The 18,699-nt window shown below is 44.7% G+C and overlaps 1 protein-coding gene across 1 annotated transcript; it reads left to right on the top strand.

Moving 5' to 3' along the window:
- Positions 1-7,274: 7,274 nt before the first annotated feature.
- zc3h14 (zinc finger CCCH-type containing 14) lies at positions 7,275-17,868 on the top strand. Its single transcript, XM_079996729.1, has 17 exons — positions 7,275-7,396; positions 7,668-7,710; positions 7,846-7,960; positions 8,137-8,177; positions 8,302-8,473; positions 8,663-8,981; positions 9,450-9,646; positions 9,731-9,831; positions 11,096-11,254; positions 13,331-13,408; positions 13,640-13,799; positions 13,939-14,150; positions 15,455-15,593; positions 15,699-15,838; positions 16,745-16,824; positions 16,928-17,034; positions 17,480-17,868. Exons 1-17 carry the CDS (start codon positions 7,361-7,363, stop codon positions 17,481-17,483), a joined length of 2,103 nt encoding a protein of 700 aa, XP_079852855.1. The 5' UTR covers positions 7,275-7,360; the 3' UTR covers positions 17,484-17,868.
- Positions 17,869-18,699: the final 831 nt, after the last annotated feature.

An 18,699-nucleotide genomic window follows, 5' to 3' on the forward strand; every position in this document is an offset into this window, starting at 1 on the left:
TTTTTCGTTGTGTCCAACGGTACAGGGGAGTGCAGCTGTGTACTTTGTGATAATGTTTTTTCATGTTTTTAAAAAGTCCAATTTGTAGTGGCATCACAAAATAATACACCCATGGTTCATTACCGACTTTCCTAAAGGTGGAGAGCTGAGGGTCAAAAAAGCTGAGAAGACTCCAACAGAACCAAACTGCTCAGAAAAACTAGATCCACGCCAATAGAAGTCAGAGGGCGACTGAGGCATCCTTCAAAGTCACTCGTGAACTGATGAAAAAGATTCAACTGTACACTGACGGAGACATACCGTATACTGATGGTGAAAGAGAATACTCATTCCTTGTTCAATGCTGTTTCCTGAGTAAAAGACCTGGAGCGAGAGGCCAGAATACTTCAACTGTCCAATTCAACTGTGGCTAGGACGGCAACAAACATTTCAGAGAACATTGGAAATATTCTCAAGGATAAACCGTCATACGCTGAGTTTGTCAGCCTTGCAGTGGACGAAAGCCTGGGTTGTGCATCAATGCACAGTGCCTGTGCTTGAATGATGTGATGGCAAATGATGGCAATCAAAGTTATTAATCACATCAGGGCCAGGGCAAGAAACCACCAGAATTTTAAATTGCTATGTGAAGAGTTTGACAATAATTATGGGGATTTGGTGTTACACACTGAGATTAGATGGCTATCTAAGGCAGCGGTCCCCAACCTTTGGGTCGCGGGTCATGTGGTGCCGGGTCGCGAAGAAAGAATAAATAACTTGCGGGCATTCGGATGGCTCAGAGGTGAAGACGCTCGCTGAACGCTGACCATCGCTGCCTCGTCTCGAATCCCAGCAGTGCTAGTCATTCTCTGGCTTCGGGGCGTGGCTTCCGGTTCAAGCCGGAGACCCCATTCGGGGCCGGCGATTGGCTGTCCGCCCTAGGGGATGGAGGGAGGGAAACCGGAACTAGTTTGCAGCAAAGAATATGCGGCTCTGTCGATGCTGGAATTACGGTCGATGGCCAGCGAGTCCCACCTCAAAGGAGACGGTTCTACACATATGTCATTGCCGGTTTCAGAGTCGCATCGCTGCAGGCTCGCGATACAAGGAGTTGATAATTGGAGTAGAATGCGGGAACAATTTGCCACCAAATTGGGAGGAAAACGGGGGAAAAATTAGAAACAAATTTAAAGAAAGAATAAATAACTTAAATAATAACTTTCATTTTATTGGCTCTCAGAATCTGAAAGATGTTTTATTTTGAAAATGTCATGACATCTGGTCATTTTCAAAATAAAACTTTCAGATTATTTTTTGCACGTCAGGGAGCTTGTCTAGGTTACACGATACTGTAAAAATAAAGCCCACAAGCTAGCTTAAATTAGTAAAAAAACAAACATCCTGGAGAGCTTATTCTTTGCAACGGGGAAAAGGCCCAATCAGGAGACAAAAGAAGAGCCTGCCACCGCGAAGAAAAAGAAAGCCGCGTTTAAAAGACAATACCAGGAGTCCTATCTAAAATACGGCTTCTTTGCTACAGGTGATTCACACGTGCCAAACCCCCTCTGCATAATACTATGTGGTGACAGGCTAGCAAATGAGTCAATGAAGCCTTCAAAACTGCTTCGGTACTTGGAGACACGGCACCCGGGCATTAAAAGACAAGCCGTTGGAGTTTTCTAAAAGAAAAAGTGAAAATGAAGACAAAGAAATTACTGAAGGCCACCACATCAACAAATGAGAGAGAGCTTTATACTTAGTAGCTGATCACATTGCCAAAGCTATGAAAGCCTTCACTATTGGTGAAGAGTTGATATTGCCAGCTGCCAAAGACATTTGCCGTGATCTTTTAGGAGAGGCTGCAGTTAAAAAGATCGCACAGGTTCCTCTGTCGGCCAGCGCCGTCACAAGGCGAACTGACGAAATAGCGGAGGATACTGAGAAACAATTACTGGAGAGGGTTAAAGAGTCACCGTGGTACGCAATCCAGGTTGACGAGTCTACTGATGTTGACAACAAGGCATTAATACTGGTTTTTGTGCGATATATATATCAGGAGGATGTGCATGAGGACATTTTATGTGCACTTTCGTTGCTGACCAACACCACAGCCACAAAACTATTCAAGTCCCTGAATGATTACATGTCAGGAAGACTGGATTGGTCCTTTTGTGTCGGCGTATGCACGTGGAGCTGCTGCCATGGCTGGACGGCTTTCTGGGTTCACCACTCGAGTTAAGGAGCACCTGAATGGGAGTCTACACACTGTGTCATTCACAGGGAAATGCCGGCTAGCCGGAAAATGTCACCCGGACTTCACAACGTAATGAATGATGTCGTTAAAGTTATTAACAACATCAAAGCACATGCCCGTAACTGTTAGGCCCACGGCCTCCCAGCGCCACTAGAGGCCGCCCTTGCCCCATCTGCAGCTCCCTACTCAAGCCCAATTGCACACACCTGGGATCATTTACCTGCACAGTATTTAGCCCCAGCTTCCTAGCCATTCCTTGCCAGACCGTCAACTAGCTTTCCCCGAGTTGTAGTGCTATTTGCGCCCTTCCAAGTTCCCATTCCTAGTTTATGTCTTGTCTCGCCTTCCCCTTACCTGCTTGTCTCCTCTCGTCGACCCAGTCTGTCTCTCCAAGGCCAGCCAGCCCGGTTTACCTGCCTGTCTCCGCTTGTCGACCAAGGCTCTCCGTCCATCTCCATCCAGCCTGGTGCCCCGTCTCTCCACCCAGATCCTGGACCCCATCTCCCGGTCATCATCATCCCTGCCCTGCTCCATCCCCACCCGACCAGGTCCCCCCCGGCCAGCTCCACCGTCCCGGTTAATAAACATCCCTTGCCTGCCTCCCGTCTCCCTGTGTCGTGCGTTTGGGTCCCTCCCAGTTCTGGTCGTGACAGTAACTTGCGTCTGTTTGAGCAGCTTTGTGAAGAGATGGACGCAGGGCACAAACGCCTTCTCTTATATACCGAAGAAAGGTGGCTATCTAAACGTAGTCTTTGAGTTACGAGAGCCGCTGCAGAGATTTCTTTCAGAAAAAAAGTCACCACTGGCAGCACATTTCAGTGACAAGGAATGGGTCGCAAAACTCACTTATTTGTGTGACATATTCAACCCTGCTTAATGAACTCAATCTATCACTTCAGGGGAGAATGACAACTGTCTTCAGGTTGGCAGATCAAGTAGCTGCATTCAAAGCCAAACTGGAACTGTGGGGACGGCAAGTGAACAGAGGGACATTTGACATGTTTCAAACATTGGCAGGGGTTTGAGAAGAGACTGAGCCTCGGCCTGCATTCTCCAAGATGGTGAAGGAAGAAGAAGAATCTTTAATTGTCACGCCACACACCACACAACAACACATGCATACACACACACACACACACGCACATGCTTTGGATGGTGGCCGGTGAAATGAGGCCTCTGCGTTTGACCCATCCTGGCTTGTCCTTCCTCCGGGGGGCGGGCAGGAGCAGTGGGCAGCATTCGGCGACGCACCCGGGGACCTGGTGACGAGTGTCCATCACTGTTCAGACGATGATGTGTGCATGTTTTTGGTGGGGGTCCCTACTGATGGTAGGTGGAGGAAACCCCGTGTTAGCACGGGGAGAACATGCAAACTCCACACAGAAAGGCTCCTATTGGGGAGATAACCCGCCGGAGCATGGTGCCAACAGCGCCCCAGGACCTTCTTGCGGTGAGGCAGCAGTGCAATGCACTGCGCCACCGTGCCACAGGATCACATATCTTTGCTTTCGAAAGAGTTTGAGCGTTACTTCCCAAAAACAAAAGACTCGCGAACTGGGAAGGAATGGATTCGCAATTCATTTGTGAACGCAGCAGGTGAATCGAGCATGCCCGTGCTGGAAGAAGACCAACTGCTGGAGATCACAAATGATGGCGGCTTTAAAAGTATTTTTGAGACAATAACTCAAACTCAAAATCAAAGCAGAATATCCTGAGATCTCCACAAAGGCACTGAAAACCCTGCTTCCATTTGCAACATCATATCATTGTGAAGCAGGGTTTTCTGCAGTAACGGCAACCAAAACTATACTACGGAGCAAACTGGACATTCGGAACACACTTCGGGTGTCATTGTCTCCCATTACCCCGAGATGGGAGCATCTCGTTGCAGAGAAACAAGCCAGGGCTCCCACTGATTTACCTTTATGGAGAGTTGGAATTTGTATGCACTTTATATTGTACGTTGATCCCGGTGACATCTATTTGTTCTTGAGAATTTTTGACCTGGTAGTTTAACGATCAATCACATTTTGTTTAACATGTTTCACTTTTATACCTGGAAGAGGTGTGTTTTTCCTCTTTTGGGCGAGCAGAAGCTAGATTCTGATACGTTTTCAAAGACTTGAAATGAATAACAAGACTAAACTTGAATGTTTAATGTTTTTTTGCTCGCAATAAATTATTATAGTTATACAGATAATACGTATCCTGTTGTTTTAAATGCCGTTTGGCGTATATTTCCGTCACACCTTGATACCCGGTCCGCGAAAATATTGTCTGATGTAGTACTGGTCCGTGGCGTAAAAAAGGTTGGGGACCGCTGATCAAAGGGACGCATGCTTGCACGTTTCATGGACGTGTTTGAACCACTGAACCCACTGCCTTTGTCGTTGTTACCGATTATTCCCGACCTTGCAGAAAGGGATGGTGACGCAACTTTGGATGCTGCCACCTCCTGTCATTGACAATTCTGTGATGTGCTAATGGAGCTGAGGAGTAATTACGAATTAAGATTCGATGATTTCAAGGAGCAAGGCAAAGTTTTTCTACTTGTGAAAAACCCTTTCTTGATTGAGATGGAAGAAGTTCAGCAATTCAGTGACCAGCTTGGACTTGTGCAGCTTCAAATAGAGATTGTGGAGTTAAAGGGCTCGGATTAACTTTAACGCCAGTTCCGGAACGAAGATGATGCGGACTTTTGGAAATTGGTGGGTCACCTTCCAAACATCTCTCAACTTGTTAGATGCATCATTTCAATGTTTCCAACATACCAATGTGAAGCATCGTTGTCTACGCCCTCAAGAATCAAATGTCGGCGCCGAAACAGGCTGAGTATGCCGCACATGACAGAGGACCTTCGGGTCACCATTTCCAGTACAGAGCTGGATTATAAAGCCCTTGTGTTGCAGAAGGAGTGTCAGAGATTGTTATCGTGTAGAGTAGAAATGAAAGTATCACTCCATCCTCTTAGGTTCTTCCATCTGAGAAGAAGGAGAGATCTAAAACTGCAGTTGTGAAAGGGGTCGAGTGGTGTCAGTAGCCTACATCAGTTATTGATTTTGATGTTCAGCAATGGGATGTCTGCGACCTACTGTGATGGACTTTGTCAGCAATGGGCTCTGCTGCTTTTGTGGACTTTGTGACCAGCACTTGAAATCAATTGAATTGCTGGGGAAATCATTTGGTTAATATAGTGCACTGATGCTCAGATTGACGAACTGCCAGTCATACATTTGTGTATAATAATGCATAATACATTTGTGGTTGCAATGGTAATACAAACATGGTAATAATAATATGGTAATGGTAATAATAATAAATTGCAATTATTACATACGTCATGCTTTTCATTCCTTAATAACATCAATAGTGGCCTTATTTTAAAATGCATAATGATTTGATGGAGGAAAGGGACATTTCAGAAATGTGGATAAACATTTTTTTTTGTAAATGTGGCCCCAGAGCATGGAAAGGTGCCACTGAGTACCACTACATAGACAGCAAAGACAGTTAGACGTGTCGTCATTTTTCGCCGGTCAACCAGCGACACCTACTGGGCGGGTGAGGAATGACGCGGCGTGCGTCCAGCCCCTGCTCTCCTGGTGCAGGAGGAGGCGCTGTAGGAGCAGCGATCGCGGGGCGGCCGTGAACGTGGAAAACGCCGATCAACGGACAAACAGGCGCCGCGCAAGTCAACGTGGGGCTGTAAGAGCGTTTAGAATGATCATTGAAATGATGCGTTAATCCTTTTTTGCTCGGTTAAAAAACGCCATTTGGTGTTTTCCTTTTTCTTCCCCCCCCCCCCCCCCCGCAAAAGGTGGACACGACACGTATCGTAAAACATACATTTATATGAACATGTGTCAATGAAAAAAACAAGTGTTGTCGTAAAAGACTGAGTCCCGCTGTGTTGCTCGGGCTGCACTACAGCACCTATTCACAGGCGCGATCCCGCTACTGAGCGGCACGGGGGCTTTGACCTGCTCCGTTTCCGACCTGGGCCGGTGCACCCCTCCTTAGGCGACCTGGTGGTCCCGGGATCCCCCAGAAACACCATATCGATACCGAACTTAGCGCGGACACCCGATCGACACAGAACACTGCAGCTCAGAACTCCCGAGCTCAAACGATCCTCCAGCCTCAGCCTCCCAGTGACTTGGATTACAGGCGCACGCCACTGCACCCGGCGAGACTCACACGCACCAAACGGGCTTTTGTCCTTCACAAATATGACGTCAATGGCCTCGCCCGCTGTCTCCATCTGCCGGCGGCGGAGACGTACTGCGCGCCCGACGGAGTTCCGGTGCGCCGTCGGGTAAAGTCCCCTCTGAAAGCGAGTGTAATCGGGGGGGGGGGGGGCGGAAAACTTTTTTCGCCCTCTATGTCCCAGAACCACACATACCCATTCACCTAATGATTGTTGGAGAAAACCTGTTGTGCTCAACGACTCCATTCTTTTGGTCAATTCAAGTCTGATGACAATTACCGTCGAGGTTCTCCGCGTGCTCGTTTATGCGTAGGGGCGTCAATCGGGGGACGTAGCACGACTTTAGGGGTCGGTCATTTTTATTGTCCGGCAGAATCAAAAAGCACACGACACAAGAGTCTCTGGGTCCGCGCTTCGTATCCCCGACAGAGCTACGGAGCAGGGGCAGCTCGCGAAGCCCCGCACCTCCTTCCCTGGACCCTCATAGAGTCTTATCTACGCGCAGGACCACGTGGACAGCACGCGGCGCAAGCGGCTACGTGTAGGAACAACGATGTGCGCGACATGTACGCAACAATTGCGCGACAGGTCACAAAAGGAGACGCGGATCACAAAGAAACTGCTCCCGAGCAGAGGCGCCATGTGGTGTAAACATGATGCCGTGGAATACGCCGCCATGCGGGGCAGCTTCCCCCGCAGCGACGAGGCGTTATCGGGTTGTGGCCTGTAATTGCGCGCCCATTCCTCTAGGTGGCGGTCGTTCCACGCCAGACCCGTGGAGCCGATGCGGCGAGTGTTTTGCGTCCGTTCCTCAGTTCCCCCCCCCCCCCCCCACACACCGCCCCAGAGTCCTCGTAAGCAAGGGCGAGCTACACTCGCCCCATCGTTATATGTTTGTTTGATTGGATTCGACATTTAACATGGAGATCGGCGCCGAGATCAGCAAGAAAATAAGGGTAAGTTGGACATTGCTGCTCGACTACGCTGCAGCGAGGCCCTGGTTAGCGCTAGCCTGTCATGCTAATAGCCATGCCACTAGCATTAGCAGTGGCGTTAACTTGACGTTGTTGTAAATGTCTTATAATAATAAATAAAAAAAGCTGTAGTCTTTTTGTAATGCAAAAAAAAGAAGCCTCGTTGGCCTTGTAAATAAACATCTGTTCACACGATTTACCCGACTTGGAAACATTTGCCCTGCATTCACAATGTGTTTTATTTCCATTGCAGGCTGCCATTAAGGGGAAGCTTCAGGAACTCGGAGCATATGTTGGTAAGTGAAATCATGATTAAGGAATAATTTATCATCGGTTGTGGAGCTACTGTGGCTGTAGTGTGTGAGCTCCGGTCTGCTGACTTGTGGTGTTGGGTTTCATGTTGACTAACAGCTTCTCTTCTTCCAATTCAGACGAGGAGCTTCCTGACTACATCATGGTGATGGTGGCCAACAAGAAGAACTCTCGGCAGATGGCTGATGACCTCTCCCTTTTCCTGGGAAACAACACCATCAAGTTTACCGTCTGGTATAAACATTGAGAATCTATCGTTGAATTTGAATCCAATTTCCAGCGTGTTCCTCGCAGTTTCTGTTGAGGGACATTAATGTTAATGAATTCAGTGCAATTTTTGCAATGCATGGAGTCTTGGCCAGTGACTCTCCTGTCTCACTTTTTACTATACTTGTTTTTTCTCCCCTAAGGTTACACGGCGTGCTAGAGAAATTAAGATCCGTGGCAGTAGGTAAGTAAAAATGTGGGATACGCTTGACCATATTGCAAATGACATCATTACTTGCACCAGACGTTAGTACATTTGCTGTCCTCTCTCAATTTCTCTGTTCCCTGTATCTGTTTGATATTTGCAGAGCCTGCCTCCCTGAGATCCCAGTCGTCTTCTGACGGCAGCACCGTGGCTGGAAAGAGTCATTCCTCTGTTAGTGAAGGCAAGAGAAAAGACGAGTCAAAGGCCTTGGCTGTATCCAGCTCACACTCCGATAGGACAGAGACCCGTGTGTCCAGCTCTGCACAAGAAAACAGGTGAGGTGTTGTTTTTTTTTTTGTTTTTTTTTGTGCAATTAGCCCGTCATTACCACGGCAACGGGGAAACTTATTGAACCTTTTTAAACTTGGAAACATAGGGGACAAACGGTCATCGTCAAGCTTTTGACACAAATACCGTACTGGGGCAAATTAAAAACAATTTTTATGTTTATCATACTGTACCAGAAAAAGCTCATTGGAGAAGACGTCCTCCCGACTTACCTCCACCGTGAAGCCCCTCGTGGATCTCCTCCCCTCCGAGGCTGTCATCGATATCAAACCTGAGATGGACGATGACCTCATCGCTGACGATCCTGTGCAGATTGTCACCAACGCCAGTCGCCACCGTAGCAACGCCGGTCGACCCACAGCCCCGGTCTACCGGCCATCTCAGAGCAGGCTGACGTCGAGCAGGTCGTCTGAAGGGTCGTCTCACAGCAGGCAGCAGCACGGACACCTACAGGACAGCAGAATCAGCAGGCCCTCCAGATCTGGGTCAAGTAAGGTAGGACGATTAGATGTGAGCAAAGCTTGTGAGTATTTCAGAGTTAGTAGTCTAACCCAATGATGAGCTTGTGATTGTTTATTTCCAAGCAGTGATCTACCACAAAGGTTGTCAAACTAGTTTATGCAAGAACCCACATGTTAACACTTAACCTGCCAACTATGTAGTATTTGTTTCCATAATGTGTAAATAACTTCTCACTGCATTTATATCCACCATTTATATTCTACTGTTCTTTTTATTCTACTTTTGCACAGATTATGTAAAGATTTTGTAACTGTGCGACGTATCGGCAATAGTATAAATTGTTTTGTTTTTTTGCTCTACTTATAAAAACCACCCATCGACCCACTTGGCTCTACACTGTGACCCACCTGCGGATGTTGTAGTCCAACAACTAAATTAAACCATACCCCATTTCAAACAGTCGTCACATTAGGTCTAACAAGACATCTTCTCTTTGTTCAGCCGGACATGCCTCGAAAACGCAAGGCCCCAGTTGCGAGCTCAGTAGTTTGGGTGAACAGAAAGGCAGACGACAGTGACAATGACGACGACGACGATGATGATGATGATGAAGAAGAAGAAGGGGAGCAGAACGACAAAGGCTATGGAGGCAGAGGCCTCTCCAGTAGAGTGTCCCTTCCCTCCAAGCCCGAGCGCAAGTCAGTCTTGTAATATTTCAGCTGTGAAAGTATTAGGCATTCACATTGAGATTTTAATATTGCTTCTAATGCATGTGATTTCAGACCCTCTCTGCCACCGGCCAAGCAAGCCAACAGGAATCTGATACTCAAAGCAATTTCTGAAGCCCAGGACTCAATCACAAAGACCACAGCATATCCAGCAAGTATGTTCACACGGGGTGTCATGATTCTCCAAATCCACGATTTTGATTTGACTTATAACAATATAAGTAATTAACAATAACAATTGTAAATAACAACAAATAGTTATTTTTAAACAACGCACCTTAACAGTTAGGAGCTTTAGCAAAACCGGACTTAAGAATAATGTACAATGAGGTACTTTTAAGTTACTCGCCAAAGTAAGCAACACGGTCATCAACTCTCACCTTTGTCCGGTTGTTCCTCCGCCATATTGGGGCGGTCGAGATCCGCTGGTGCCAGGTAGGGCTGCAGACGTTCCTCTATAATCTCATTCAAATTTGTATGCTTTATTCTTTTTGAATATTCAAATATATTAGCATTTCTACTGCTCAAATTTAGTATGGGGGGGGGGGATTCCGCAGCTCAGATGATCTTTTCTCCAAAACAAAGCAAGGAAATAGTATAGATGTATTTAGTTTATTCCGTTTGCTGCTGCTGATCCACTAGCACTTTGCAGATAGCTCCTGAAAATATGGCACCTGCATTCTCACGGGCCAGTGGCAAAATAGCCTGCTTCCCAGCGCGGTCCGTGAGGCGGTGTTTGGGAGCCTCTGCACTAGAGGACATTGCATCTTTGGTGGTCGGGTTAATTTCCCACTTTCATCACCACATCTGTTGAATTACTAGACATTCTGGTTAAATGCGGACTCCCTTTTTCACACAGTGAAATGTCGGGGGAGAGGGAGACGCGCTGATGCATTTGTGCGTCTGCGCCAATGCGGACTTCGCACACCGTTACGGGAATATTTCTCTCCAATGTGCGTTCAGTGTGCAACAAACTGGATGAACTTATGCCGAACTTTATTGCTCAATACATGTGAATTGATTCACAAACGTTAGCCAAAACATTTATAATTTATTACTTATAAAAAAGAAGAAAAAAAAATACACAATCTAATTTCAGCATTCGAATAGTGCTATCCCGCTGAGGGGTCCGCACTCCCCAGCGCACACTGCATTTTGTTTTTACCTGCAGAACTTGACCGTCCCAATACGGCAACCATGTCAGGGCAATATTACCCACAAAAATACATGTACCTTCTTGTTATTTCGAAGTTGGAACTCGAACGCTCATTTTGATCGATTTTCGATTTTGAATCAGAATCGTGACACCTACTGTTCACTGGCTCTGTCAGGCTGCGGCACTTTGCTTGGCAATGACCATTCGGCTTCCTCATTACCATGACTTTTGTTAACTTGGCTCATTCATCATCATCTCTGCAGTTACACAGAGACAGACTGTCCCTGTGGCGCCACGTACACGCTTGGCTAGCAGTGAGGAGATGACTGCAGCCATCCAGTTGGTCCAGGAGCACCTCCATAGCCTGGCCCCTCAAGTGCAGTCCTACAACCCCACAGAGCTGCCGTCCTCCAGGCCACAGGGTAAATGTGCACCTTCACTACACCGACTGCCTTTTGCATTCCATCCAAAGTTTTAAATGTAATGTGTCTCACTAGAGTAATCCTCTATGTTCCAATGTTTTTGAAAGTTTAAGATTCTTCTGAATGGAACATGAGGCAGAATCTAATGGAGTAATTATGATTGCTATAGCCTATCGCCTGTTGTATGGATCTAATGGAGCAATCATAGGCTACGTTCACTCTGCAAGCCTGAGTGCTTCATTTGGATTTATTGCTTGATCCAATTTTATTCTTTGGCCGTTCACATAATTTTTTAAAATGTTGCCAACATCAGATTCCAGTGTGAACTGGTCACAGTCCTGAAATGACCCGCATGCGCAGAAGAACTAACAAAGACGGCACACGCTGTCGTACGGAAGTAAACATGGAGCCCAACAGCTCAAATACTTATGAGGTCTAACACCTCTCTGCCCCTCCACTGACAACCTCTATTGCAGCTGTGTTCCATGTTTATTTTCCCAGAGTGACTCCCAACAGCACAATTGTGACGGAACAACGTAAAAGTCATATGAATTTATGTATGACTTTTCAGACTGTCACATTGTAAAAATCCAACCTGTATCCGATTTAGGACCACATAAGCGGCCCAAACATAATTTAAAAGATGAGATTCCATGTTATTTGTGCTGTTCACACAAATAACAGATCTGAGTCAAATATAGGTTTTGGTACTGAAACCCGGTGCCAATGTGGCTCCTACACGATCGGTATCTAGCAGACTACATCGCATAGAGAAAATGTTGGTACCTGGTGCCACTTAAATGCCACTTAAGTGCCTGAGCTGTCGATTTGAAATATTTGCCCTCTGGAGCACCACAAATCGTATTTTCATCGCAGTTGCGATATGAACATGCGTGATAAATACATTGCAAAAGACTGAAACGCGATGAGAAAGAAATAATTATATTTCCAAGCACCATGCTTAGTAAGTGTGCGGAATTTACTTACTCACCCCCAAGTCAATGGAAAACATATTCCGTGTTTGTGTCCTCACACATTAGTTTGTTTGCAGCAACAGAGCAACAGGTCTGAATCGTGTCCGTTTTATTTTAGTCCCAAAAGTTTATAAAGTTAATGAGGTGTCTGCTTTCACATGCAGTGTTTAGTCTGTTTGAACGGAACGGTGTTGTTGGGACCTTCCACACGGAGTGATTTTCTTGCACAGAGACACTGTGAGGCAGAACTCTGTGGACTTGCATTTATTTGCAGACAGATGGTAGACAGCCACGTTCTAATTTTTGTGGATAAAGCAATAACATGCAACAAGTGTGTCGGCTCTGATCAGCGATCTCTCCATCATACACATCTTCTATAGCCATGTGCAGGCAGGGCTCCTACATTACCCACAACGCAATTTCTTAAAGCGACAGGCCCCGTTACTATCGCATTTGTCCTCAAATGGTTTATAAAACGACAGACAAAAATACAACAGACATTAGTTATTTTAAATTGCCATGTTTAATTTATATTTATTTAATTATTTGGGTTGTTTTCCCACAGATTTTTTATTATTTTTTTAAATAGGAGAAGCTTTTGTTGAATTTAGAAAAAAATATTTTAAAGAGTGGGGAAAATTAAACTTTCATTTTTTTATAGTTATGAAGTCTTATTGAAATTAATGTTCTGTTTAATTGGTTGAGTATTCAAATCATGTGCAATTTGTCCAATAAAAGCATGTTCGAAATTATCCATTTCATTAATTTATTCAGTCGGCATAGGCTATTCAAGGTTTGGGGTCTATGTTAGCAGTGTACCTATTAAAGGAGAAAGACATGGGAAGTGTATAGCTAATATCCACACAATATTGGTTTATTTATCGCAGGTCCTATTGTCATCGCCGTCTTTAATGTCGTCTGCCGTTGTTTTGTGCATTTTTGTTAAGTATCTGTTTAGCACTGATATCAGAAAAAAATTAAAGCGATACCCAACCCTAGTCACATATGAGCAAATAATCTGATTTGGGCCACTTTTGCCTGCAGTGTGAACATAGCCATTGATTCTCACGTGAGACAGTCCTCTCTCTCTCTCTCCCTGCAGCCCCATCTAGATCATTAGCGTCACGCCTCCAGTTGGTCTTGGCAGACAGAAACAGCAAAAAAGAAGAGCAGGAGTATGGTGAGTTTCTATTGCAGCTGTGCAACCTATCACTGTGACAGAGGACATACTCCTCATAGATGTTACCATATTATTAATATACACTCTACAGTACCCTGCAGGGCAAATGAAACATAAGCTTGCAGATTTGTCTGGTTTCCAGGCTAATGTCTAGCTGATGTTTGGTAGAATAACTCATATTCAACTATCACAGTGTCTCTGTTATTTGTATTTTTTGTTGTGCTGTTCAAGTCGTGGAGGTGGCCGGAGGCAGCGAGGCAAAGCCTTTTGACACTCGTTCCTTTATCATGAGAAGACCGGCAATGGACGAAACCCCATCAATCAAGAGCAGGCTGCAGCTCCCAGCCAAAGAGGAAGTTAAACCTGCAGTACCTCGTACTGTTCAACCCAGGTGTGTGTGTGTGTGTGTGTGTGTGTGTGTGTGTGTGTGTGTGTGTGTGTGTGTGTGTGTGTGTGTGTGTGTGTGTGTGTGTGTGTGTGTACTTTCTTTCTGAATTTTCTTAACCCTTTTTGTGTGTTTGATCCACCAGTAAGGAACCAGTGGACACAGCGACCCTGTCCACTCCCAAGTTCATCGTGACGTTGGACGGGGTGCCAAGTCCGCTGGGCGAGCTGACCGACTGTGACATGGAGGTAGAACCCAGGCCTCCCACTAAGGTCCCCGAAATCAGCAGCCTCCTGAACAGGGAGCCTAAAGTCAGTGTCCTGCACCGGCTCCAAGGAAGCATAAGCCTGTCAGACGGTACGGGGTATTTTAAAGCGAAATCTTTTAAAATAAAACATTTATCTGGCTTGTAAATATGTTATATTTTTAACCAGTTTAATGCAATACACATGTAATAATGTAAATGTATATTTGCACTTAAAGTGAAAGAGACTTTCATTTGAGGTTTGAACTGGACATTTCCATGCTAGTTATATCTTGTGTCCTACTAAAACTCAGTGAGAGATACAGGTTGAATTATACTGAAACTAGGTGACAGTCCCATATTCTGTTTTATTGGAACTCGCTGACACTTTTATCTAATATTATTGCTCCATAGTGAATAATATACGATAATGAACAGTGTTAAAATCAGCAATCTCACAATTGTGGGTGTGTGGTCTGTATGCACAGCTGTCTTATCAAGTGAGTGTGATCACGTCACAGGATATATTTGTCATTGAGGTACAGCAGATCGGAAATCAGAATGTAACGGTCAGACTTAAGAAAAAAAAAAAAAATCAAATCAAATAGAAATCGGCCAAGAATATTGCTTTCGGTGCATCTCTAGTTGGTAAGCATGTTCGGTAACATTACAAGATGATGCATTTCAAACGATATATATCCTAATAAGATCAATTACTATGAATAGTTAGCCGTAGTCGCTCGCATAGCATGTGATGAGCCTCATTACAAGACGGCTGCTGTGTAAATAACTGGAGTCATTTAGCTGCTGTTACATATTGTGGTACTCAAAATATTTTCCCAAGGTTGGCAGGTCTGCTAAGGGAAAGTGTACTTCAAAGGATAGTTCAGAGCATTTGATGCTTGTTCTTATTCTCTACTTACCTGTGATATTGTCTATCAAGGTGAAAGTTACTGTTTAGTCATAGGGGGTGGGTGGGTGGGTGGGTGGGGGTGTGTGTGTGTGTGTGTGTGTGTGTGTCTTTCTATTTCAGCTACAAAGCAGCCGGCTTAAAAGCTAAAACGTCCCTGTGTTCTGAAGAGTGTTCTGTGTTCTGTCTCATTATGCTAAGAAAGGAGTACATTTTATTAAATATCGGTTTGGATTAGCAATGTTCGCTGAGTAGTGTTGTGTGTTTTTAGGTACACTATTCTTATAAAGGGCTTTTAAACATAAAGTTTGCAACTCTTCAATCCCATTATAACTTTGGTAGAATGTATCTCGTACCCCATAAAGGGTGAAGATATTTATGAATTGATAAACAATTTGTTGCCCTTTAAGACCGGGATTTGTTTCAAAGCTCCCACCAGCGAGGCTCTCCTAGCCTTGCCGACCGTTCCCTTCATCACACGTGTCCCCTACCCATCTCTTGTTCCAGAAGACATGATGGACATGGACAATGGAGAGGAGGACGCCGTCCCACTGAAAAGACAGAAGGCTTTGGAGCGCTGCAGGTTCTGGCCCGTCTGTAAAAGTGGCGATGAATGTCTGTACCATCACCCTACCACACAGTGCAAGTGAGTGATTAACCAAAATAAATATGCCATGACTGTCCAGATTTTTTTCTTGACCTTAACAACAAGGTATTTTGAAATAACGTATTTTTATTTGTATTTTTTTAGGACCTTTCCCAACTGCAAATTTGGGGATAAATGCCTGTTTGTCCACCCCAACTGTAAATATGATGCCAAATGTACAAAGCCAGATTGTCCTTTTACTCACGTCAGCCGCAGAGCCACGGTCGCCCCTCAAGCCAGATCAGGTACGCCGTTAAAAGTCATTAATAACACACCAGTAAATTAAAAAAGGCATTGAATAGTTATAGTAGATTGTTTCTGAATTCTACTCTGAAAGGTCATGTTTTTCAAAAGATCACTTGGTTACATTCAGCAGACTACGTGTCACTAATATCCATTAATTTGAATAGAACAGAGGTAAGTGACACAGACCAGTGTTTGTTTCTCTCGGCCTGTGTGTGTCTTGGAGAGCGGTGGGAACAATTGAGGTTATGCAGACCTGAATTTTGTTTCACTAATCTGGTTTTGTTAACGAACAGAAGTACAAGTTGCTGCTAAAATGTCATGAAATCCTCCACTAATCTGACTCGGTTGACAGGGTTGTTTGTAGACACCAGTTTATTGTAGAGATAGGGCTTGTTGGAATAAACCCAGGAGCAGATAGACATGTCATGACACAGGCTTCTCTTGAGTGAGTGTGTGTGTGGGGATGGGGGTTTTAACCTGTTGCTCGTTACACCAACCAATGAGCAACAGGCATGCAGCCACTCTGATCCTGGCTCCCCAATTTTCTATATCCAGGTCAGGTCTGGCTGCTCAAACCACACCATCCCCACACCACAACCTTTTGTCTTTGAAGATAATCTTTCATCTATTGTTTCTCTTCATACTTAAGGCCTACGTCGGCTCAGTGGTTAGCACTGGTGCCTCACAGCAGGAAGGTCCTGGGTTCAAAAAATGAAAAAGCCATGTATGTCAGTGCCCCTGACCAAGGCACCGGCAAAAGAGCTGGAGATGGTGCCTAGGAACTGCATCGCAACTGCCGAGTGCAGGGGGGGGGGGGGGGGATTTGTATCGTACTTTTACAATGACAATAAAGAGATGTTGTATTCTAAAGCCTGTTTCCCGACCATGATTTTGTTTGTCCACAGCTGCTGCCCCACAGGCAGCTGGAGAGTGTCGCTTCTTCCCAGAGTGCAAGAAGATGGACTGTCCCTTTTATCACCCCAAGGTAAAACATTCCACCCCAAATGTCAAGCTTCAAACACATGCGGTACCTCCAAACGTTTGGTCCTTGTTTAATAATTAGCTCTATTTTCTTTCTCACCAACCAGCCCTGTCGCTTCGCTGGCCAGTGTAAACGAGCTGGATGCACCTTCTACCACCCCACCACGGTCCTGCCTCCCAGGCACGCACTGAAGTGGACCAAAACTCAGAGCAGGTGAACAGATTTTTTCGAAAGCATCCACCTAGCGAGTCCTTTTACAACTGAATCCATTTCAGGAAAACCTCTTCAAAGCGAAGCCCCCCCCCCCCCCTTCTCTGTAAAATAAGGTGTAATTCCTAAACCTTTAAAGCAGTGTAGAAGAAAAATGTTTGTGGGAAATAACACAGTTGGAAGAGGCTTTCAATGAGCTTCGGTGTTTTTATTTATACTATTATTGTTTGAGTGAAAGTATAGTTTGAGTCAAATGGAAATATGGCTATACCATTTTGGTCGTTTTTTTTAATTGCAAGTTTAATACTTAATTTTTGGACTGTATTACGCAAGAGTATTACAGTATAACATTAATATTACAAAACGACTTGCTCATTGTCGAGCCTGGATTGCGTCCCTGCAGTGTTACCATACTGATCAGATATTTCTTCTGTCCTTCCCTCTGCAGTTAAGGCTACGGGTTTGAAACATCAAGATAGAAGCAGCAACTTGATGTTCCTGAGGATTTTCCATATCCATGGCTCCTGGTCCTCTACGCTTTTTCTTTTTTGCCTAATGTTTTATTCCAATATTTTTTGTCATTGTTTTTTTTAAGAAAAGGGTTTTGTAAGTGGAACTTTTCACTTTTAACAAATGCTGGGTGTAATAAAATACCCTCAATATAAATGTTTAACTTGTCTTGAAATTTTGTGTGATTAAATGAAATTACAGTTGCATTTTGTGAAAAACAATTCTAGTGCTGTAATCTGATTGATGAATGAAAGTAAAATTAGATGACCCTTAATGTTCCCTTGGGTGAAATCAGGGCGTGCAGCTCGAAAAAATATTAAATATATGTACCGCATCTATATACAGAAGTTGACATGTTATTTCCAGCCCAAGATGGGAAGGTCGCTTAAGTGAAGTATGTAAGTATGTTACATAAATATAGTCTATTTAGTGCAGAAAAATATGCCACTAGTAGAAAGTGGTATGTTGTAGGTGTAATACTGTATATGGTATAGTTTTATAGTATTGTAAGCAGTATAGTGAAATTAATTTGGTCAGCATGCACACTGCTGACCAAGGTTAGGGGATTCACTTGGCACTTTGACCTCTTGTTAGAACCAAAACACTAAACATGTCTGATGTTAAATTTATATTAGTTCATTTCTTAAAAGTGATGTCATACAGACGCATACTTGTGGGTTTTGTGTGAAACGTTTTTAACAGACTTCTGTTTCTGTAAATGTGTCATGGGAAGTGAAGAAGTGGGTGTGGCAGTAAAAATCAAATTCTTTTCTCACATCAGATGTATTTCTTTTAAGGAGAGTTACGTTATGCAACAGAGAAGAGCGATCACGGGGGATCTGGATAATTCAGAAATACCACTGCTGTTACCATGGAATACTACTGCTGTCGCCATGGTTACAGCGGGATAACCTGGCGCCTTTTTAGATGGAGAACAAGACAGCGACGCTGTTGTCCGTTAATGTGTTGTGGTTTACTTTAATGATAATGAGACCTGTGTAGGGAGAGGAGAGCCATTTGAGATCAAGGCATGTGGCATTTTTACTTCCGGAACCATGACCCACTTTTCCCACACGCCCGCACGATACGCCGGCCGATAAAAGCCCAGTACGTCTCCGCCGCCGGCAGATGGAGACAGCGGGCGAGGCCATTGACGTC

This window comes from Zeus faber (assembly GCF_960531495.2).
Source record: "Zeus faber genome assembly, chromosome: 2".
NCBI classification, from domain to species: domain Eukaryota; kingdom Metazoa; phylum Chordata; class Actinopteri; order Zeiformes; family Zeidae; genus Zeus; species Zeus faber.

Coding starts and splice junctions, on each gene's coding strand:
- zc3h14 (XM_079996729.1), top strand. CDS start 7,361: ATGGAGATCGGCGCCGAGATCAGCAAGAAAATAAGG. Junction 7,961..8,136: donor ACCATCAAGTTTACCGTCTG/GTATAAACATTG, acceptor TTCTCCCCTAAG/GTTACACGGCGTGCTAGAGA. Junction 8,982..9,449: donor CCAGATCTGGGTCAAGTAAG/GTAGGACGATTA, acceptor CTCTTTGTTCAG/CCGGACATGCCTCGAAAACG.